General features: G+C 37.2%; 1 protein-coding gene across 1 annotated transcript in view; it reads right to left on the bottom strand.

The window, feature by feature from the left end:
• The window catches only part of LOC149921865 (uncharacterized), an 87558-nt gene that overhangs the window by 29634 nt on the left and 32779 nt on the right, over positions 1–25145 (bottom strand). The window contains exon 3 of the mRNA XM_090163624.1: positions 1496–1688. Within this exon, the coding sequence (XP_090019750.1) occupies positions 1496–1688 (193 nt within the window). The remainder of the gene's footprint in view (positions 1–1495; positions 1689–25145) is intronic.

Here is a 25145-nt window from a genome sequence, read left to right as displayed (position 1 = left end):
CGTGTTTAAAGGCTAGCTGCGTTCTCCTTGTGTAGGGTGCTGTGTTTGTTGCTCCTAGATGGAACCACCGCGCATCGAGAGAGCGTAATAGTAACCTTCACAGAACCTAATTTCGAATTTGATAACTTTTCTGAACTTGCTTATTTAGCTTCTATTTTTAACCATAGAAAGTGTATAATTTCAGGAAACTTTAATAGGCTAGTGACCAGTGAAGAAAGCTTAGACTACGGGTAGCGGTGTGAAAAAAACTATTACAAAACCCAGGTGCCGTTGGTGGAAACTTTTAGCTTTTACGCACTTCTTTACTCATTAAATTTTCACGGTAAAACATAAGCCATCTCGAGAAGGGACATTTTCATTACAACTATAATAAGTGCTCTTTATTATCACTCCGTAGCTTTGGCCATTACCGCCATTTTGGTAGGGCATAGGAATTAGCATTGGGGGCGTGGTCTGAAATGATCTTGTTACTACCCTAGTGTTATTATACTAGTGGTGTTTAGCACTCAATTGCCTTTTCTCGGGGCTCACGGCCAATATGTGGCAAATATAAGTCACATATTTAAAAATTATAGGATATTTATAGGAGTAACGAACCAATTTGTTAGGAGATTTATAGGAGTAAAATACCAATTTATAGGATATTTTATAGGGATGAAATACCATTTTAAAGAAGATTTTTTAGGGTTAAAAAACCAGTTAATTCTATATTTATTGGAGTCAAATAATAATTTACAGGAGATTTATAGGAATCGCAGGGTTAAAATAGACGATGTGATATGTATTATAGGATAAAAAGTGTAATGATAGGTGTTATAGGATAACAAGTTAAACAATAGGATTTTATAAGACCATCTCTAAATTATATAAATAAGTTGTAAATATAGGATAAAAAGAGTAATTATGGGATTTAAATAGGAACATCTCAAAATTATAGGAAGTATAGGATAAAAATCGAAATATAGGTTTTTATTGGATTTTCTAAAGTTATGGAAATATTTAGGAAGTATGGGGTAAAAGTGGAATTATAGGATTTTATAGGAAATTATAGAAAGTAGGAAAATATTGGAAGTATAAAATAAAAGTGGAATTATAGGATTTTATAGGACCTAAAATTATGGGAAAATTTGGAAGTATGGGGTAACAGTGAAATTATAGGATTTTGTAGAAAAATATAGGAAATAATGGATAAAAGTGGAATTACATGATATTGTAGGAAAATATAGGAAGTATTGGATGAAAGAGAAATTATAGGATTTTGTAGGGTAATATGGGAAGTAGAGGATTTAATAGGACACGATCTAAAAATTAGAGGAAAATATACGAAGTATAGGAAGCCCTGTATTATCTAACTTTGTGACCCATAACGCCGTAGTGATAAATCCTAAAGGCTCGCAATAATTCATCGTAGCTTAGGTTCGCTATCTCCTTTGGTAAATGTCGCGAAGTAAGTTATTCGAAATTGGGATTTGGGGGTGGGGGGTGTAAGTGTTACTTGGATTGGCCGCTGTGGCTGCTCCATTGATTCGACTGACGCTGGTTCTGCTGTAACCTCTGATTGGAATAGACGGAATTGGTGGATTGATCCCGGCGATGGCTGGATGTGGCCACGGCCGCCTGAGGGCGCTGAGAGCGGTTGCCGGACACGCTTTTCACGTAATCGAGCGACGTGGCCGTTCTGCCGGAACCTGCGGGAGACGGAATTAGGGTTTAAGGGCTCTTCCGTACCTGCCCCCCCCCCCCCCGCCGTGTCCATTAATGGTACAGATTAATTCCTATATTCGCTCAAAATTCGCCTAATGAGTTGAACCGCCAAATGACTGCCAATGCCGCTACTACGCTCTGTTTGGCGAATCTGCCTTTACGAGGTAGCGTTGCTCTAATCGCGCTCTAAACGCTCGGAATGCTGTAAACGATTTTTCACCTTTCGCCTCGGGTTATCGATTTTAAACAAAATTGGGGACTTTTCCCCCGATTTATTTTTAGAACCGGTTTAAAAATGGGTCTCTACGTTTGATTTATTGGCGGTTTGCTAATGCAATCACCCCAATTTTAATTATCGAGTTTTTGTGGGTTAAAATATTAACTATAATTAGCTGTTAGTTAAATACGATTATGTTGAAGTGACGTTATTTATCACTAGCAAGAATGCGTGAATTTATACTTGGGGAGAGTGACAACGCGTCATGGTCCCGGGAAGCCAGCACGCGCCGGAAGATGTCGCTTTTAGGGCACCATGAGATACCGAGTTTATTTGATTTGACGATTAAGGTAATACTCAACTAAAGACTTTAAAAATTGTCGTTATAGTACTTTGCCATGAAATTGCCCTTATAGTACTTTATCATGAAATTGCCCTTACAGTACTTTGCCATGAAATTGTCCTTGTAGTACTTTATCATGAAATTGCCCTTACAGTACTTTGCCATGAAATTATCCTTGTAGTACTTTATCATGAAATTGCCCTTACAGTACTTTGTCATTAAATTGTCCTTAAATGAAATTGCCATTATAGTACTTTGTCATGAAATTGTCCTTAATTGAATTGCCCTTACAGTACTTTGTCATGAAATTGTCCTTAAATGAAATTTCCCTTACAGTACTTTGTCATTAAATTGTACCTAAATGAAATTGCCTTTATAGTACTTTGTCATGAAATTGCCTTTATAGTACTTTTCATGAAATTGATAGTAGTTTGTCGGAAATAACATTTAGAGTACTTTGTCTCAAATAACCTTTACAGTAATTTTCGTCAGAAATTACATTTAGAGTATCTAACGTCACACATAACTTTTAGTGTAAGATAAAACACTTAACGTCACAAATAACCTTTACAGTAATTTTCGTCAGAAATTACATTTAGAGTATCTAACGTCACACATAACTTTTAGTGTAAGATAAAATACTTAACGTCACAAATAACCCTTAGGTAATTTTATATTAGAAATAACCTTTAAAGTACTTTACGTATCAAATAACCCTTAGATTCTTTTACGTAGAAAATAACCTTTAGAGTACTTCACGTAACAAATACTTTTTAGAATATTTTATGTCAGAAATTACCTTTAGAGTACCTAACGTCATAAGTAACCCTTACAGTGCGTTACGTCATAAGTAACCCTTGTATAATTTTACGTTAAAAATAACCTTTAAGAGTACTTTACGTAACAAAAAATCCTTCGAGCACTTTACATCAGAAATAACATTAAGAATATTTTATGTCACCAATAACCTTTATAATAATAATAATAGTGGTTTATTTCGTGTAAATAAACAGTACACAAAGGAATGACCGACAAGTATTTACACGCGTAAGAGAAAAGAACTTAGTACTATCATACTTCTTTTAGGGTTTAAAATTAAAAGGGGAAACTATGTACAAAAATTAAAATACTGAAAAAATTACTATAATAAATTTAGAGCATTCAAACAGATCTTTTTGTTCTCGAACTAACCCAGATATTCACCAAATTTACTAAAATTATCTATGATACGACTCATTTGCTATAACATAATTATGTTTGGTTTAAATGGTATACATTTTTAATCCTAGTTTTTATTGGGAACGATTTGTTTAAACAAATAAATACAATCAATGTTGTTATTGATTAATTTTTTCAAAAAATTTATGTCACTAACGAGGAGACTACCCGAGGTGATAATCGCCGATTTTGTTGAAACTAGGTGGATACGTAGACCTTATGGTAACAAAAAATTTCACCAAGGGAAAAGTTGCAATGGGCATTAGTTTTGCCATGGCAACCGAAAATGTTTTTGACAACACAGTATGTATATTTTCCCATTGAAAATGACATGGGAATCTGAGCACTTCTAAATAATAAAAATAATAATTATAATTAAAATTATTAATTTTGATCAAATTCAAACAACTAAATTATATTTTATTAATTTTGATAAAATTCATTTATTACCGTCGATTTGGCGATTAGTTGGTAAATACAACATTTTATTTTTATATTTCGCTTTTCTCCATTTTTACCGATTCTGATTTAATTTGATCAAATTGACCAAAATTCATCAAAATATCATAAAATTAATTTCATTTGTCAATTTTGATCTATTTTTTTTTGTTTTGAAAATTTTCACATGGGGGACCCTTAGAAGCGCTCAGATTCCCATGTTATTTTCAATGAGAAAATATACGTACTGTGTTATCAAAAACATTTTCGGTTGCCATGGCGAAACTAATGTCCATTGCAACTTTTCCCTGGGTGAAATTTCATGTTGCCATAAGGTCTACATACCCACCTAGTTTCAACAAAATCGGTGATTATCACTTCGGGTTGTCTCCTAGTAAGACTAAATGATATTAAAAAATGGCACTTGTAGTAAACCGTGATCCAAATCGTACAAGACATTGGCGCGTCACAGTCAATCACGGCTCCCCTCCTCGCCTCCGATTTCCATCTCAATGGGTCGGCAACAAAATTAATGGCTTTCTGGATAATCCGCTTTAGGTTCATCCTTTCCGGGAGATAGTGGCGCTTTGTTTTTTCAGAGCTCCCTAAAAATCCATTTCTCTCTCTCAACAAACGTAAAATCGTCAAGAATCAGATTTGGGTCGAGCGTCGGAAAAAGATGCCTTTTAAACTCCTATAAATCTGAAGTTCCCCGGGAAATTCAATTTGGAGCGCAGCTTCGAAGCCTTAACGAGGAAACGAATGTATCAAGCCAGAGAAGGGACCGAAAAAACGCGAAAACCTTCCTTCCGATTCTCTGGTCCCTCCTAATTTCCTCTCTTTCTAGATACGTTAAAACGCTTATAATTGAAACTTAATGGCAAAACAAGAAATCGATATTAACCGGCTAACGGATGGGGAAGTGCCGGGGTCAGTGGCGTACGCGGAAATTCATCAACGGGGGGGGGGGGGGGGACTAATCGCTCTCCGTAGCTTGTATCTTTGACTGTATTTAGATGATTACTTAACTAATTACAGTTTGAACAATATCAAACACCGTAGCTCAGTTTTATATGTCTGAAATCGATGTACCGATTTTTTTGGCCGAGTAGGTGGTCCCACTATTTAAATATTCAGAAACAGGTAGCCAACTAAAATAAAAGGTATTACAAATTTGGAAATCCAAAAAAACTGTCAAACCCCCGAAAAGTCCGAAAGCGCCCATGTTCCAAAACATACATTCGATATCGGTTTAACCGACCCAACCTTCAAAAACTTTCCGTGAGGTTCTTGGTGATGTTTCGCACTACATTTCGTAATGTAACGCGTTGTCACGGGAATGTTCCGTGCTATTTACGTGATTTTTCGCATTATCTTAATATATCTCACTATTTCCGTAATGGTTCGCGTTATCTTGGTAATATATCCCACTGTTTTCGTGGTTTTTCGCGTTATCTTGGTAATATATCCCACTTTTTTCCTGATCTTTCGAGTTATTATGGTAAAGTTTCGCGCTATTTTTGTGATGTTTTGCTTTGTCTTGGTGAAGTTTCGCGCTATTTTTGTGATGTTTTGCTTTGTCTTGGTGAAGTTTCGCGCTATTTTTGTGATGTTTTGCTTTGTCTTGGTGAAGTTTCGCGCTCTTTTTGTGATGTTTTGCTCTGTCTTGGGAAAGTTTCGCGCTATTTTTGTGATGTTTTGCTTTGTCTTGGTGAAGTTTCGCGCTATTTTTGTGATGTTTTGCTTTGTCTTGGTGAAGTTTCGCGCTATTTTTGTGATGTTTTGCTTTGTCTTGGTGAAGTTTCGCGCTATTTTTGTGATGTTTTGCTTTGTCTTGGTGAAGTTTCGCGCTATTTTTGTGATGTTTTGCTCTGTCTTGGGGAAGTTTCGCGCTATTTTTGTGATGTTTTGCTTTGTCTTGGGGAAGTTTCGCGCTATTTTTGTGATGTTTTGCTTTGTCTTGGTGAAGTTTCGCGCTATTTTTGTGATGTTTTGCTTTGTCTTGGTGAAGTTTCGCGCTATTTTTGTGATGTTTTGCTTTGTCTTGGTGAAGTTTCGCGCTATTTTTGTGATGTTTTGCTTTGTCTTGGTGAAGTTTCGCGCTATTTTTGTGATGTTTTGCTTTGTCTTGGTGAAGTTTCGCGCTATTTTTGTGATGTTTTGCTTTGTCTTGGTGAAGTTTCGCGCTATTTTTGTGATGTTTTGCTTTGTCTTGGTGAAGTTTCGAGCTCTTTTTGTGATGTTTTGCTCTGTCTTGGGGAAGTTTCGCGCTATTTTTGTGATGTTTTGCTTTGTCTTGGTGAAGTTTCGCGCTATTTTTGTGATGTTTTGCTTTGTCTTGGTGAAGTTTCGCGCTATTTTTGTGATGTTTTGCTTTGTCTTGGTGAAGTTTCGCGCTATTTTTGTGATGTTTTGCTTTGTCTTGGTGAAGTTTCGCGCTATTTTTGTGATGTTTTGCTTTGTCTTGGTGAAGTTTCGCGCTATTTTTGTGATGTTTTGCTTTGTCTTGGTGAAGTTTCGCGCTATTTTTGTGATGTTTTGCTTTGTCTTGGTGAAGTTTCGCGCTATTTTTGTGATGTTTTGCTTTGTCTTGGTGAAGTTTCGCGCTCTTTTTGTGATGTTTTGCTCTGTCTTGGGGAAGTTTCGCGCTATTTTCGTGATGTTTCGCATCGTCTTGGTAATGTTCCACGCTATTTTCGTGATGTTTCGCATCGTCTTGGTAATGTTCCACGTTATTTTCGTGATGTTTTGCTTTGTTATGGTAAAGTTTCTTGCTACCTTGATACTTACATTATTCACGTCACGACCCATATTTTTAATTTTTATCACCGATAGATGCCGTTTTCTATTATTGTCAGCTTCCGCATTTTTTGACGGGTCTAAACCAGAGTAAAGTATCTTGACGAATTATGTGTCATTTATCAGGCACGATTGTATGCATTTGTCATAAAGTAACGTTTTGCTGGGCGAAGTTAAAACCAGCCCTAAGGAGATGCGTCGATACAGAGAATATCGAACCAAATGGATTGCAGATGGCTTCCTAGTCTAATTCCGTGCTGCCAGATCGTGAACATGAAATTTCTCTTTCATGGCGTTAAAATTTCCCATTTTGGGACCAAACATTTTCTAGTTTAATAAAACCCGACAAATATTAATGTTTACATAAATAATTACGCAAGTAACCCCGATCAAAGTGGTTTTTATTGTTCTCAAAATAAATATCCCTGTTTAGAAGATAAAACGCCATCTGCATTATAAATATCGTGAAAACTCGTAACAACTCCTTCCGCGTTGACTTTGCAAGTTTTCTCCCCACTGGTTTAAGGGGTTTTCTCCCGAGCTCTTTGATTTCCCCTTTCCATAAAAACTTGTGGAGGTTAACGGTAATAGATAGTGTAGGGAGCTGTTGGCTCGCGTGGCATGAAGGGCTGGCCACCAACCTCCTACGCATTGTTTAATGGCTTTAAAAGTCGCTCGATGACTTAGGGTATTAGCCAGCTGATATACTCATAATTTATCTTTAATATTGTTTGATTTTTCAGTTTAGTTACATAAAAAGTTGCTAAACTTGGTGTATTTATTTATTCAAATTTAAACAATTTTTTTAGAACTTGATTTTCGAGTTTTAAATCTTTCTAGAAATGGGAAACTTTTCCTGGATTTGGCATCACTGTGACTCTAATTTGGTAACCGACCAACCGAATTTTTTCCCTCCAGTGACGGTGAATGACCTCGACTTGGCTTCGAGGGGGAACCAAAAGAGAGAGAGAGAGAGATGTGGTTTTTTTTTACTCCGAGCCCCTGACGTCATCTTCGAAACTACCTCTACTCTTTTTCGGCATTGCCCTAAATTTCCCAGCTAAGCGAACAATATCCACTCAGTGTCTGTCCAGCACCTAGCGACTATAATATAATTTTATTATAAAAAGTTGAGAATATTTCCCGAAATTGTTGAAAATTGAAAATTAAATTTTCCCCTTTTCGCTTTTAATATAACTTGGAAATAGCTTTTGTAGTTTCAAAAAATAATGGAGCCGATCGAGGCAAATTCTTGTAAATATTTTTGTATATTAAGATTAAGTTTCGTTCAGATTGTCTGGAAATTCCACGGCTTAGCGTCACTGATACCGCGTGTTATAAGTACTTTTACGCAACTCGCGTTAAAAAGAAGCTTTAATTTTAGCGCTCCAAAATGGGATCCTTTCATCGAGGTACAAAATGTTAATCTCGCCACGGTACTTGCGCGGGAATTCTCATTATAAGACTCCCAAACTTTCGCGTAATTTTTAAATTATATCTTCTCGTAGTTCGAGTCATATTACTTTGGTATGCCCCTAAAAGTTTACTCGTTGAGGCGAGAAATTTTATCCTTTTTTTTTCTGGTACCGTAGTACAGACGACGAAAATTATTTCACAATAAAGACGCTAGATGGTGCTAAAGTATTTTTTAAAGGGGACGTCCTCTGTTGTTCTTTTTTCGCGTTTGCAATTTTTTCCGCTCCGTTTTCATTATTTTCGTGGCCAAAGTCGTTAAAAATTCTTCGCCGATGTCGTCGTACTAAGGTACTGGCTCACTCGGTAGAGTTGATCGAATGTAGAGGGCGCCCTAATACGACGGTCGCATTATTTAATCTCGGTGTCAGGTGAGGCGCGGACCCGGAACGTATTTAATCTAGTAGGATTTAGGCGCCATCTTTTATATCCTTAATAATATTCGGGCAGTTTTTAGAAATTCCCCGAAGAATGGGAATTATAATAATTCTAGAGTGGAGGAGCGGGATTTTATGTTAATACAGGCCAGTGTTGAATGGAATCGCGCGCTTTGCCGGTTTTCTCTATCTCACTTCATTTTAAAATCGACCCTTTTCAATAAATAAATCTTTAGTCTGCGCCTCTCTTTTTGTTACCTGAGGAAAGGTGTTCATATTATGATGAACGTTGTAGACGAAATAACCTCGATTAGTGTTTCATAAGACGCAGTAACGTTTAGTAGTCCATTTTTTAGAAATATTACTGTTAATTTTAGTGTTGTTAATTTTCCGGGAAAAAAAATGCGGAAAATTTTCCGGAAATGGGAAAAATAAAAAATTGGAACAAAAATTACTTTTTAAGGGTTTTTTATGTTTTTAACTTTTATCGATATAAAATGTCTAATATCATTAAACATACTACAAAACATTAATAGTGTTACATTGTTAATCAGTTTAAAAGTGTCTAGAGGTTTAGTTTTACTTTTAGATTCGAAAATATTAGGCGAAAATGCCGCTTTATTTAAATTTGCAAACAATATATAAGACAAATCATGGAATTAAAACTTTCCGGAAAAAAGGCCGCGGTCATTTTCCGGACAATTTTCCGACTTACAACACTAATTAGTTTAAAGGGTGACAGAATCATTGGAAAAATATGACTCGAATTTCACGTGAGAATTCCACTTGATAGCAGATTCGACCTATAATATTTTGGAGAATATCACGTGGAACATTTAAATTCAAACGATATAGTGTCCCTTTAAGTATTTATAAATAGTTCTTGTCTTCCTGAATATTTGTTACGAAATAATTCAGTGTTTAAATTCAAAAAAATAAAGTAATTCAAGTTACATGGCTGTTCAAGACAGATTACGCTTATCACTTTTGTAATCAATAATGTCTAATCAATTTTTATTACTTTTTCATTGGGTAGAAAATGTGCTAAATTTCAAATATATTTTTTTAAAGATAGCCTTTAGGGCATCAAAAGTATATAAATACCTCTTAAAAAGAGAAGTATTCATTTTCCTATTCTGAAAACATTTAGCTTATGGTTTTTCAAAATAAATTTAAACCAAATAATTTAGCTAACTGACCAAATAGGTTTGAAATTCACTCCTAATCCATTCAAAAATTGGCCGATGTTGTGACACGAAAAAAAAATAACTTCCGCTCAACAGGTTAAAGGCAATAAAACCGCAGGTATTTGGTGTGGAACACCAGCGTCGCCGTTAAAACAAAACCACGTAACTCGAGATACGGGGTTTTGTAAAAATTGACATATTTAGATTCTACACCCCAATTTACATATATAACATTAAAAACATTAATAGGTTTAAATTTAATTTCTTTTTTAAATCGAGAAAACATTTAAACGTATCTTTGATATTCACAACGCATTTCGCGCAAAAGCACGTATCTTGCTTATTGTCAGCTCCTATCTCACTACATGCCCTGAGACCATGTATCTCTAAAAATTCCCCTTTAGCAAAATATTTTTAAATTAAAATCCTCATAAATTCAATATTGAAACGAACTTATTTAACTATAAAATTAACTCGCGTTTAAAAACCTAACACGCGATGTCACAAGTCCCTGCAAAATTAAAAATAATTTTTTCTCAAAAAGGCCACCGAAAAGATACGTGGTTTTGTTTTAACGGTGACGACCAACAGTTCCAATATTATCTGCTCCATTGTATGGTTTTAGATATTTGTGGCGCTAATTAGTGAATTCTTGCTCAAATTGTGACGGGGTCTTCCATTAAGAATTCGTTGAGGTTATATTCCCTTTAAGAGAAATATTACACAGCAATTACAAATTTAAGTCTCAATAGTTTACAAAAGCATTAGAGTTTCTACGCAGAAAAAAAATCTTTAAAGCCGCAGTTCGTTACTGCGTTTAAAACCAGTTATTCTAAATAGTTTTAATGTTAGTTTATTCAAAATAGTTTAACTGCAAACATACGTTAATTTCTTTTAGAATATAGTAAACAAAGCGCAATATATTCGATTTTAGGATCATGGTATACCCATAAATTCATCAGCGGTGTCTCCCGAAGCCAAGTAAGTGTTTCAACTGCATTAATAAATATTAATGAACAAATTATTTAGAGTAGTTATAGCTAAAACCCTAAAGGAAGTAGAAGATAAATCGAAAAATCCTTTTCTAATACGCGTTAATTAGGACTCATTTTTAACGTAAATAGCGGCAATTACCCCTAACGTCTGTTAATTTATTTATCACGTGTAAAGTAAGTAAGAATCTAAACATAATAATTTCCAAAGTTTTTTCTCCCTTTAAGGCTGTTTTCGACTGATAAAATTACTTAGACTTTTTACCTCTCGTGTCTGTGTGTGTGTGTGCGTGTGTCTGTCTGTGTGTGTGTCTATATTCTGCGAACGCGTTACCGGAGCAAAGTCGAAAAACCGTTTTTGCAGAATTTAAAAGTTGGCAAAACCACCGTCTGACGGTAAGCGTTAACGGTTGCTACGGTCTGGTTAACGCTCACCGGCGTGACGGTTTCAACTTAGTTTCATTGGAAATATTATTATTGTAATGTTTATGTGTAGTGTGGGAATGTTGAATTATGGCGGTTGCGGGTGATGTTTTTGTTGTGTATGCGTTTTGTATGTATGGGTGTTTGCCCTCCAACTTCTTCATACTGACTTTTGGGACGGACCGAAAGCTGAGTGTTACGATAAACGTCTCAACGTCCAAATGGCAGGGTTTCCACCAATTGTTTACGGTATTCGTCTTAGTACCAATTTTGCGATCTCATCGAGCGGGATTCGAACCCGAGCCCTCCTGCATGACAGTCGAGTGTTCTACCACAGAACCACCGATACATGTTACGGTCCAAAGAAAATTATAAGCTCAGCTTAAGCGGAATCTTATTACAAATTAACAGAGCATTAAATTTCAGTTTTTAAAATAGAACGAAATTTCGGGTTCCATTTAAATTATTGCATCGATTGTAACGTCTTCTCTGTTGATTGAAAAGAATGCGCCGCCCAGGATTCGAACCCGAGCCCTTCTATATGACAGGCGAATGTTCTACCACAGAACCACCGATGCATATAACGTTTCTTGGAAAATTATAAACTCAGCTTAGCAGAAGAGTATATTAATGGTTTTTAAAGTCTACATTTTTTACGTATGAAATTTTAAAGGTCAAATCTTGTTTGTTGTGTTTTTTAACTGATAGAGATTACGTTCTTTTTTGTCTAATCTTTGGTATTGTTGGTTTTTTCTGTCTTATATTTGTATCTACTATTTTTTAAGTTTATTTCCTTTTTCCCGCAAAATCGTCCAGTCTTAGAGGAACCTTTAAGAGCGTAAGTCATGTCCAAAAGCTTATCCGGTTTCATTATAATAACATGAAAAATCGTATTTGTGAATGGTAAGGTGTTGCGCTTCTTGATATTATATTTTCCATTGCTTGATTTCTAAGTATTTGAACTAATTTATTGCTTGACTGCGTTATAATATTTTTCTATGAATTATTTTGATTCTGAAGTCTGATTGCTTGACTGCGTTGTAATATTTTTCTATGAGTTTTGTTTCTGAAGTCTGATTGATTGGGTTGTTATTGTGTATTTTTCTATTCGTTATTTTTATTTTTTGATACTCTTAATATTTTAAACTGGATATAGTATAACGTTACTTATGCGTATTTCGAATGTGCGTGACGTGGAGGGTATTTTCACGTTTTATTAGGATCAGTTTTTTTAATTTTAAATATCTTTCGTTTTATTTGTATTTTATTTCGTTTTTTCAGTCGTATATTTTTATCGAGTTGTATACATCGTGCGCTTACACTTATGTGGGTCTGGTTTTTAACTGGGTCGTCATTACTTCGTAATTTATTTTAAACGTTTTCTCGATCGAGTAAGCTGTTTAATTTGAAATAAAATGAGCGTTAAGATGCGGCAAGTATTTCGTAAGCGAGAAAAATACAAATACCCTCTGTAGATATTTCTTTCATTAAAATTGGCTTCGTATTATATTTAACTGATAAACTTGTACCGTAAATAGGGTTAAATTCAATTGCGCATTGTTTTAGTACGTCTAACTCGCTGTTGTAACTACTTAATTTATAATATTCTGAATAAATTATACTCGGTTGTTTCGTCTCAATTATTTTAATTATAATTAAAATTTTATACCGGGCGGGATTGAACCGGGATTACGTTTTTAGTAAATAACTCGGAATTGCGGAGATATATCTTAAAGAGTTATCTCGAAAAATTAATACCGCTAGGGACAATTCTTCCGAGGAGAGGTATATTTTGGCTTGCCAACTTGTTATATTAGGACACGTTTTTAACGTAGGCCTAGTGAATCAGCCCCTAATATGCTTTGACCACGACCAACCTCGATCACGAATTTCCGGGAACATTTTAAAAAGGTAGCTAAGACCAAAACAATTTATGTTGTCGCCTATAGGTAGGTTACACTAAGGGGGTCTTTTTTTTCGTTGCCTTCCCCCAGTTGTTGAAGTGAGGTATAATTTTAAAAATCGTCTGTTTACTGCCGCGGAAGAGTATTTTTTGTTTGGCCGAGGCCTAGGAACGTTGGGCCAGAGATCAATACTATAACCATAGACATAATAAAAAAATAGACACGAGATTCTATGGGCGGTTAATACGGAAGCGACGGCGAGTAGACACCTGGCAGTTGTTCCGTATTCCCGGGGTACTACGTTTAAGCGACGCCTGTCGAGTAGGTGAGCAAATAAAAAATCATCTGGGTTCGTGTTTGTAGCCAATATTTCGGCTGTGAGAGTTTAGCATCACCGGTTTTTTCAATTTCAAGTGGATGTAATTTCTTTACATTAAATCAAAAAATTATTTAGACTATTTTTACTTGTTTTAATGACATGGGAAAAAACCGGAGTTGGAATGGCTTTTTGCGTGAGCCACCTTTGACCATTTACAATTTGTATATAGCAATTTTCCATAGAGAAAGTATTGTAGGTTTAGTTAAGGGAAAGATATAAAGATTTTAAATAAGAATGAATATTTATCTAAATAATATTATAATTTAATCCTACTTATGGAATGAAACAATTTCCCGGTATTGTTTTACTTGTCGAAAGTTATTGAAATGTGTAAAAGCACAAATTTTATCCATTTTTACCAAATAAAAACCGATTTTCAGTAGAAAACACTTTTACTACTTCTTTTTAAATAAAAAAATCACAAAAACTTGGGTATTTAATTATAAAACTTGTTATCTAAGTCATAAACGTCAGACCCGTTTTTCAAACTCATTGCTAAAGTTTTGGCGTCTGATTTTAAACCCGATAAATATTCTTAAGCGTTAGGTGGCGCTTTACACGGAGAACCACAGGAATATGGAACAACTATCGGTTGTCTGCTAGTTATCGCTCCCGTATATTTTTGGCAAATCAAACTCCGCGTAAGGTGTCTATTTCTTTATTGTGCTTATGACTATAACCTAAACTTAGGCCTTGGTTATAGGCCGAAGTTCTCAAGATATCTACGTTTAATTCATAAAATAAAATAAAATTATTTTCTTTAAATATCTGTCTTTTTCTATTTTCGAAAACATTTACTTTTGGAGATTTGAGGTGGCATCACATAATAATTACGCTTAACCGCGGTAGAGTAATGGCAATGGCGTAGCCAGGATTTTGTTTCGGGGGGGGGGCACACCATTGAAAAATAAGTACAAAAATAAAACTATTTGTACGTACGACCATACGTTTCGGGGGGGCATGTGCCCCCTGTGTCCCCCTGGCTACGCCACTGAGTAATGGCTGACGTAAACAGACGATTTTTCGACTACCAGATTTTTTTTTAAATTATACCTCACTTCAACTACTGGGGAAGGCAACGAAAAAAGACCCCCTCGTGTAACCTACATATTGCCCTATTTGTGAAACGGTCATTTGTACCCCCGGGGCCAGCTTGTTTACGTTTACATCTTCTTTCTTCGCCGTCGTTACCTTTGAACGGTGCTGGCCGTCCTTGACGTTCTCCAAACCTTTCGATGTAATTTTTCAATATTGCGATGCAAATCCCGACGGCCTTTAATCCCCAACCAAGCAAGCAACTCCATCTCTCGGCCCGAGAATAGAGAAATATTCCGGATTATTCCCCCGGTCTGCTAGAGGGACATTTTTTACTCACTCTCCGCGAGTCCGGCCTCACCCAACCCTTTTCGCTATTATTTTTTCCCCGCCTTCAACGCGTCCGTAGATAGCTCCGTCTTTAGGGCGTACCACCCAGCCTGTGCAAACAGCGAATTTTTTGGGCTACCTCATATTTCGTCTTTTTTTGCCTCCAGAGACCGCCACCAGCGCGCCATTCATTTTTTTCCTTCGAAGCTCCTACCTTTAACGCCCGCGGGAATTGGTCGCGAAGAAACTACTTCAGATGGCGCCACCTACGTAGACGGTATTTTGTTGGTTGGGAAAACGAGGTTCGCAAACAAATTTGTCTTCCCAGATCCGCTCCTTCTCTCTCCTCGCCGTTCTGAAACCTCAATCTTTAATTAAAATCCGACCCCAAATTCTTCTCAATGAGTGAAAATTATTCACGGTGAAGTGACTCCATTTTCTTTACTTCAAAACTTTCTGGAAATTTGGGAAATTTGAATATTTTATTTGAGAACCTTTCGCGAACTTTGGTGCAGTTTAGTTTTTCGGCGAAAGCTAATATGTACTCTTTCAAAATGGAAGTTCCTGGTTGCGTTAATAATTAGCGGTGTTGTTTGAAAATTAAATTAGATACTTTTAAAAAAGCTATGTTTGTCGTTATTTAGACTCGAAAGAAAAACGGTAAATATGTCTGGGTTTGTGATGTAGCTGGGAACCTGTCATACAGCCGTAAACGTGTCTGACCGTCAGAACCTGTCACATAGCTGTAAAAGTGTCTGACACTTTGATCCTGTCACATAGCTGTAAACGTGTCTGACCCTGTGAGCTTCTCATACAGCTGTAAACGTGTCTGACCGTCGGAACCTGTCAAATAGCTGTAAACGTGTCTGACACTTTGATCCTGTCACATAACTGTAAACGTGTCTGACCTTGTGAGCCTGTCACAAAGCTGTAAACGTGTCTGACCCTGTGAGCCTCTCATGCAGCTGTAAACGGGTCTGACCCTGTGAGCCGGGCATACAGCCGTAAACGTGTCTGACCGTCAGAGCCTGTCACATAGCTGTAAAAGTGTCTGACACTTTGATTCTGTCACATAGCTGTAAACGTATCTGACCCTGTGAGCTTCTCATACAGCTGCAAACGTGTCTGACCGTCGGAACCTGTCAAATAGCTGTAAACGTGTCTGACCCTGTGAGCCTCTCATACAGCCGTAAACGTGTCTGACCGTCGGAACCTGTCACATAGCTGTAAAAGTGTCTGACCCTGTGAGCCTCTCATACAGCTGTAAACGGGTCTGACCCTGTGAGCCGGTCATACAGCCGTAAACGTGTCTGACCGTCGGAACCTGTCAAATAGCTGTAAACGTGTCTGACACTTTGATCCTGTCACATAGCTGTAAACGTATCTGACCCTGTGAGCTTCTCATACAGCTGCAAACGTGTCTGACCGTCGGAACCTGTCAAATAGCTGTAAACGTGTCTGACCCTGGGAACCTGTCAAATAGCTGTAAACGTGTCTGACCCTGGGAACCTGTCACATAGCTGTAAAAGTGTCTGACACTTTGATCCTGTCACATAGCTGTAAACGTGTGTGACCCTGGGATCCTGTCACATAGCTGTAAACGTGTCTGAACTTGTGAGCCTGTCATAAAGCTGTAAACGTGTCTGAACTTGTGAGCCTGTCATAAAGCTGTAAAAATGTCTGACATAGTTGTAAACGTTTATACTTCGGAACCGTTTATAAATTGAAGACGACACCATATTTCCGTGACACGTAGTATAATATCTGTAGCGTTTAAATAAAAATACTGAATATTTCAATTTTCCTGCTCAACAAATCGATAATTGATATTGTGGGAGGTTATTCCTTTTTTACCAGTAAGCATTTTACCAATCGGAAATACTGGTTTAAACTGAAATGTTCCTAAGCCTAAGGCGAAATTGGAGACACATTTACGGTAAATTAGGGTACACGAAAGTTGTGTTTAGACATTGCGTTTTATTATAGGTTATACAAGTTTTTATTTTCGTCATGTACCCGGGCTTAGCACATATTTCTAAAATGTGCTAAAATGCTATTGTACCTGTACTGTTTATTAGAAGTCGATTTTAAAGAATTTCATTACTCCCCACGCTGTCGTTCAAACTTCAAGATGGTCGTGCTTAACCTATTTCATAATTGATATAGTTTGAAAGCCAACGAAGGTTAAAGCTAGACGTTCTCAAAACAATTTCTTTAAAATCGCGTAAGTGCGCATTCAGATCGATGGCTCAGCTGGGAGGCACCTCAAATAAATAAATTTAATGCAATTCCGTATTTCATGTATGCCCCGTTGTAAACGTAATGAATTCGTTTAAATTCTAGATAAAGCGCATTATCAATTCGACTCACATTCGTCCCCAATAAATATCAAACAAAACAGTCATTGCTCTGAAAATTATCGCGCTTTGCCTTTTAGCTTGTTGAAAATGGTCCATAATTTTCATCCGGCGTTTATTTATTTAGTTGGTGAGAAATAGATGTATTTCACAAAATAGAAAATTGACGGTGGGCACGCGTTTAACAATTCCGCACATTGAGAACCTCGCCTTAAAAGTGCCTCTAGTTGAAAATAAATTATTATTAAAGCCATTATTCTAGTATTTGGGCCAAAGCTAATACCATTGTGTACTGAGTGTTTTAAGGCTCGCAAATTGGATACAATTTTGGGTATGCGTGTTCGGTGTGATTAGTTTGCGTATGATCCTTAGGGCGGTATTCAAGGTTAAGTCGAGACACCGTTTGTAGGATCTAATGACGAAAATCATTTATCTCAAATCATAACATATTTTATCTGATACACAAATCCCATTTTAAGAGCTGCGGTCTAAGCATCCTACTATATAATTCTATTTTAAGAAGGTACGACCTTAAACCCTACTTTATGAGGCTACTTTACGAAGGTACGACCTTAAACCCTACTTTTTCAGGCTACTTTACGAAGGTGCCACCAAAAATCCTACTTTGTAGAGCTACACACAGAAAAATATTATTGTAAATTGGACAGTAAGCTGCGGTCAGCATAGATGCCAGCAGAATGCTGTTAATTTCACAACCAACTCGGACTGTTTTTTTTATTGTCATGCTTCCTGTTAAATTTACTGGACACTCTGCTGTTTAAAAATACAGCACGATAAAGTTATATTTACAGAGTATTGCTGTTTATTTAACCTTTATTCCAGACGTATTTAATACGGTAAATGCTGCATGCAGTTTTTACAGTAAAATCCACTGTTTGTAAAATTCCAGCGTTTGCCGTAGTTTTAGTTATCAAATGTATATACTACAGAACCTATTCACAACCTTAATATTTCACGGATCAAACCGTTATCACGTTGGTTTAAGTAAACAATTTCAAATATTTTATTAATCGATTCATGATAGAAATAAATAAGACTTTTTATCAATTATTAAAATATTTTCATAATCTAATAGAAAAACTTGTCAAAAATATCAAAAATGAAAAACATTGAAGTTAATCATGTAGTGCTCGAGCCTTTGTAGTTTAGAGTTATAGGGAAAACCGAAGGAAATTAAACTATTTACTTGGTTTGAAATTATTAAGCACACGATTAACAAGTGCTGTAATTAATATAGCATTTTGCGTGGAATGCTACTTATACAAAAGAGTATATAAAAATATTTTTCTCGGATATTATTATATTTAAAACTAAAATGAAACTTGCGCGATTTAAAAAATGTTTTGACAACTAAATAATAATTAGTTGTTTTATATACTAGCGCTTGCCGTTTCTAACAGAAAAAACAGCAACGTGTGGTAAATTTTACGCATTTTTGAAGTAAAACGTCAACCACGGTTTCATATTGTTAATTTTAATATAACTGTCATTTCAAAAACAGTACGAATATGAAAGGTGCGACGTAATACCCTACTTTATAAGGCTACTTTACGGAGGTGCGACGTAATACACACTTTAGAAAGCTACTTTACGGAGGTGCGACGTAATACCCTACTTTATAAGGCTACTTTCCGGAGGTGCGAAGTAATACCCTACTTTATAAGGCTACTTTACGGAGGTGCGACGTAATACCCTACTTTATAAGGCTACTTTACGGAGGTGCGACGTAATACCCTACTTTATAAGGCTACTTTACGGAGGTGCGACGTAATACACACTTTATAAGGCTGCTTTACGGAGGTGCGACGTAATACACACTTTATAAGGCTACTTTACGGAGGTGCGACGTAATACACACTTTAGAAGGCTACTTTACGGAGGTGCGACGTAATACACACTTTAGAAGGCTACTTTACGGGGGTGCGACGTAATACCCTACTTTATAAGGCTACTTTACGGAGGTGCGACGTAATACACACTTTATAAGGCTACTTTACGGAGGTGCGACGTAATACACACTTTATAAGGCTACTTTACGGAGGTGCGACGTAATACACACTTTAGAAGGCTACTTTACGGAGGTGCGACGTAATACACACTTTAGAAGGCTACTTTACGGAGGTGCGACGTAATACACACTTTATAAGGCTACTTTACGGAGGTGCGACGTAATACACACTTTAGAAGGCTACTTTACGGGGGTGCGACGTAGTACCCTACTTTATAAGGCTACTTTACGGAGGTGCGACGTAATACCCTACTTTATAAGGCTACTTTACGGAGGTGCGACGTAATACCCTACTTTATAAGGCTACTTTACGGAGGTGCGACGTAATACCCTACTTTATAAGGCTACTTTACGGAGATTCGACGTAATACCCTACTTTATAAGGCTACTTTACGGAGGTGCGACGTAATACACACTTTATAAGGCTACTTTACGGAGGTGCGACGTAATACACACTTTATAAGGCTGCTTTACGGAGGTGCGACGTAATACACACTTTATAAGGCTACTTTACGGAGGTGCGACGTAATACACACTTTAGAAGGCTACTTTACGGAGGTGCGACGTAATACACACTTTAGAAGGCTACTTTACGGGGGTGCGACGTAATACCCTACTTTATAAGGCTACTTTACGGAGGTGCGACGTAATACACACTTTATAAGGCTACTTTACGGAGGTGCGACGTAATACACACTTTATAAGGCTACTTTACGGAGGTGCGACGTAATACACACTTTAGAAGGCTACTTTACGGAGGTGCGACGTAATACACACTTTAGAAGGCTACTTTACGGAGGTGCGACGTAATACACACTTTATAAGGCTACTTTACGGAGGTGCGACGTAATACACACTTTAGAAGGCTACTTTACGGGGGTGCGACGTAATACCCTACTTTATAAGGCTACTTTACGGAGGTGCGACGTAATACCCTACTTTATAAGGCTACTTTACGGAGGTGCGACGTAATACCCTACTTTATAAGGCTACTTTACGGAGGTGCGACGTAATACCCTACTTTATAAGGCTACTTTACGGAGGTGCGACGTAATACCCTACTTTATAAGGCTACTTTACGGAGGTGCGACGTAATACACACTTTAGAAGGCTACTTTACGGAGGTGCGACGTAATACACACTTTAGAAGGCTACTTTACGGGGGTGCGACGTAATACCCTACTTTATAAGGCTACTTTACGGAGGTGCGACGTAATACCCTACTTTATAAGGCTACTTTACGGAGGTGCGACGTAATACCCTACTTTATAAGGCTACTTTACGGAGGTGCGACGTAATACCCTACTTTATAAGGCTACTTTACGGAGGTGCGACGTAATACCCTACTTTATAAGGCTACTTTACGGAGATTCGACGTAATACCCTACTTTATAAGGCTACTTTATGGAGGTGCGACGTAATACACACTTTATAAGGCTACTTTACGGAGGTGCGACGTAATACACACTTTAGAAGGCTACTTTACGGGGGTGCGACGTAATACCCTACTTTATAAGGCTACTTTACGGAGGTGCGACGTAATACCCTACTTTATAAGGCTACTTTACGGAGGTGCGACGTAATACCCTACTTTATAAGGCAACTTTACGGAGGTGCGACGTAATACCCTACTTTATAAGGCTACTTTACGGAGATTCGACGTAATACCCTACTTTATAAGGCTACTTTACGGAGGTGCGACGTAATACACACTTTATAAGGCTACTTTACGGAGGTGCGACGTAATACACACTTTAGAAGGCTACTTTACGGGGGTGCGACGTAATACCCTACTTTATAAGGCTACTTTACGGAGGTGCGACGTAATACCCTACTTTATAAGGCTACTTTACGGAGGTGCGACGTAATACCCTACTTTATAAGAATACTTTACGGAGGTGCGACGTAATACCCTACTTTATAAGGCTACTTTACGGAGGTGCGACGTAATACCCTACTTTATAAGGCTACTTTACGGAGGTGCGGCTTAAACCCCTACTTATAAGGGTACTTTACCGAGGTTCCTCCTCAAACCATACTTTATAAGGGTACTTTACGAAGGTGCCACCCTAAACCCATATTTTTTAATTCTATTTTACAGAGGTACCACCTAAACCCTACTTTATAAGTCTATTTCGCGGAGGTGCAACCTAAAACATTATTTATAATTCTATTTAAAAGAGGTGCGACCTAAAATCCTTCTCTATAAGTCTATTTTACGGAGGTGCAACCTAAAACATTTATAATTCTATTTAAAAGAGGTGCGACTAAAACCCTACTTTATAAGTCTATTTTACGGAGGTGTAAACTAAAACCCTATTTTATACGTCTTCTTTACGGATGTGCGACCTAAAATTCTACTTTACGTAGGTGCGACCTGAACCCATATTTTATAATTATATTTTTCAAATGTGCCACCTAAAAGTCATATCTTATCAGGCTATTTTACGTCGGTTCCACATAAACACTTTCTCTATAAGTGTATTTTACGGAAGTGCGTCTTTTACGTTTTTAGTTTGTGTTGGGCCGGCTCATGGCGTGGTCGAATCTATAAATGATGAAATGATTCTTGAGGCGCCATATGAACCGTTGTTGACTATGACATTATTCCTCGAATGGCTTTATAGAAAAATCATTAAGATAACGCGCTTTTGGAATATTGTTTTATTTATTTATACTTTTGCTTGATAAAAAAAACGTAAAATGAAATAAAAGATATGGAAAACAAACCTCGCGTACTCATAAAACGTTTATCAATAAAGGCGACTATTTGGACGAGGAGCAAATAACGTCTAAATCGTAAAGTGAACGAACGCGAATCCTAAATTGATCCTCATTTGATCCTCCCCTTCCGGCCCCTCCGTCTCGTTCGCTGTTTATTGGATACTCTTTAAGAGGGACTTCGTCGTATAAAAACAGAGAAATCGCTATCACGTAAAAATAAGACCCGAAAAAGAGTGCTATTTTTTATTATTTTATTTCACGACGCTGGCAAACTGCAAAAAATGGCTGATATTTTTCTGCAGGATTTAGAAACAAGGTGGCCGCGTACATAATATTTATTTTTGATTGAATAATTTCGCACCAGCTTAAAACTATGAAGTATCGCGCAAGTTTTTTAATAGTAGTTTTGCGCCAGTTTAGGAGTAATTTCAAACCAGCTTAAAACTATGTAGTATCGCATAAGTTTAAAAGTAGTTTCGCGCCAGTTTAGGAGTAATTTCACACCAGCTTTAAACTATGTAGTCTCGAACCAGCTTTGTATTATCGCACCAGCTTTAAGCCCCATTTTCATGCTCGCTGGTAGCGGATAAAAATCGTCAAAATTCGCTTACGAAACTCGCAAGCGTGAAAATTAATCTAAAATATCTGTTTGAAACAGATCGACGCGGAAAGTGAAAAGGTGAAAGCGGATTTTGTCAATTTTTACCCGCTACCAGCGAGCATGAAAATGGGGCTTTAGACTATGTAGTCTCGAAGCAGCTATGTATTATCGCACTAGCTTTAGACTATGTAGTCTCGAACCAGCTTTGTATTATCGCACCAGCTTTAGACTATGTAGTCTCGAAGCAGCTATGTATTATCGCACCAGCTTTAGACTATGTAGTCTCGAAGCAGCTATGTATTATCGCACTAGCTTTAGACTATGTAGTCTCGAAGCAGCTATGTATTATCGCACTAGCTTTAGACTATGTGGTCTCGGACCAGCTATGTATTATCGCAGTAGCTTTAGACTATGTAGTCTCGGACCAGCTATGTATTATCGCAGTAGCTTTAGACTATGTAGTCTCGGACCAGCTATGTATTATCGCAGTAGCTTTAAACTATGTAGTCTCGGACGGTCGGACCAGCTATGTTTCATCGCACTAGCTTAGCGCAGTATTCTAGGATTCATTCTTTCAGCCAATTGGCACGAATATAGTAGTTTCACTTATTTAATGAAGAATTGAAAGGTTGAAAAAGGAAAAACCTCTTTTGGGCATCCATTTCTTTTTCTTACTTTTTGGAACACAACGCGGAAAAAAGGGTTTTTTGAAGTCGATCGTTGTTACTGCCTGGAGGGGGGGGGCGTAGAAAGGGGGTGCACTCGAGTACGAATAACCCTCGCTAGATGGTGGCGGGAGAGTGACTCCCTTCAACGTCGGGAGCTCATTTCACCATTTCTTTCAGCGCCAATTCCCCCAGACCTGACCGTTAAGTGCGCCTTCGTAGGCGCTGTCAAATGACGTCGTCAACCCATTTCTGGCGCGCTCGGACGTATCTCCGAAGAAAGTGTATTAGGATGCACGCCGGCTCTCGCACCACCATGTGCTCGATCATTCGAAGCATTCGCTCGCTCCCTCTGACGGACGGGGGACGCAACTATTGTAAGGGATCACGCCTAAAGATTTTTATTCAAATTAAATTATAATAATGTAATCATAAGTTACATAGTTTCAATAAGTATGACAATTAATGAAAATTGTAACCGAACAGATTTCGAAAGTAATTGGGCAATCAAGGGTTAATTCATCACAGAGCTCCCTAATGTCTATATAAGTTACCAAGGACGATAATATACTACTCACAATGTCAGTTCGGTTGCGAGTCCCAGTTGGAGGTGAGAACAGTGTCAGTTTCGAAAAAAGATTCGGTCAGAAAATTAACATTATAGAGATAGGAAGTGTCGTACTTATTGCTTATGTTACTTATGATGTAAAATCTCGCTTTTTAAATTTAGTTCTTTCAAGCCGCGGAAGCATAAACCGCATCACGCCCAAAACGTGTTTATTACACCGCCTATTCATGTAAAATGTAAATATTACAGTGCGTAGGGATATTTACTTATTTGTAAGCCATTTTTCCCCGACGCAAAAGTTTTAGTCTGTCACTATTTGATGTATTTCTCAACGCACTATTTTAAATAGGTGTTTCTATAAAATAAAAAAATTAATATAGGTATAAAATGTTTTTATCCGCGTCACGGGTTTAAGCTTTTTAGTACTTTATTGGCACGCGCGTTTCGCACGTGGACTTCAAATTCCAAAGTCATTCTCGAATCCATACCTCTAATTGGAATGCTTATCCTGGCGTATCGCGTATGGTAAGAATTGGGGAATTGGCCCCGCCTACGACTCTCTGGAGGCCTGGTGCTGGTATTTTACCGGGGCCCCGTCGCTTGGTTTTGGGATAGTGATTATATTAGAGAAGTTAAGCAGAGCGCTCTAGAAGTTTGATCGACAACGTCGAGAGGCATGTGATTGTTCTGTACTGTTTTCTTTTGAAGTAGGAACTTGTGAGCCTGTCATAAAGCTGTAAACATGTCTGACATAGTTGTAATCGTTTATACTTCGGAACCGTTTATAAATTGAAGACGACACCATATTTCCCTGACATATAGTATAATATCTATAGCGTTTAAGTAAAAATACTCGGAAAATGACCCAGGCTTTTTTTTCCGGAAAGTTTTCCGCATTTTCCGAACAAAATAAAAAAGTTTTCATTCCATGATTAGTCTAATATATTGTTTGAAAATTTTAATAAAGTGGCATTTTCGCCTCATTTTTCCGAATCTAAAAGTAAAACTGAACCTCTAGACTAGTTTAAACTGATTAACAATGTAACGCTGTTAATGTTTTGTAGTATGTTTACTGTTATTAGACATTTTATATCGATACACGTTAAAAACATTAAAAACCCTTAAAATGTAATTTATGTTTAAATTTTTTATTTTTCCAATTTGCGGAAAATTTTCCGCATTTTATTTTTCGGAAAATTAACCGCACTAAAAAATACTAAATATTACAATCTGCTGGCTAAATAAATGAAAAAAAAAAATTATAGCAGGATGTTCCTTTTCTAGAACGTGTGTTTTAGCAATTGTAAATACTGGTTTCAATTGAAATGTTCCTAAGAGTTCTATATTATAGGCGAAATCGGACTACGGACACGCATTTAAAG

The sequence above is a fragment of the Leiobunum rupestre genome, chromosome 11 (assembly GCF_980474605.1).
Source record: "Leiobunum rupestre chromosome 11, qqLeiRupe1.1.hap1, whole genome shotgun sequence".
Classification (NCBI taxonomy): domain Eukaryota; kingdom Metazoa; phylum Arthropoda; class Arachnida; order Opiliones; family Sclerosomatidae; genus Leiobunum; species Leiobunum rupestre.
This window is presented reverse-complemented; position numbering and strand designations above follow the sequence as displayed.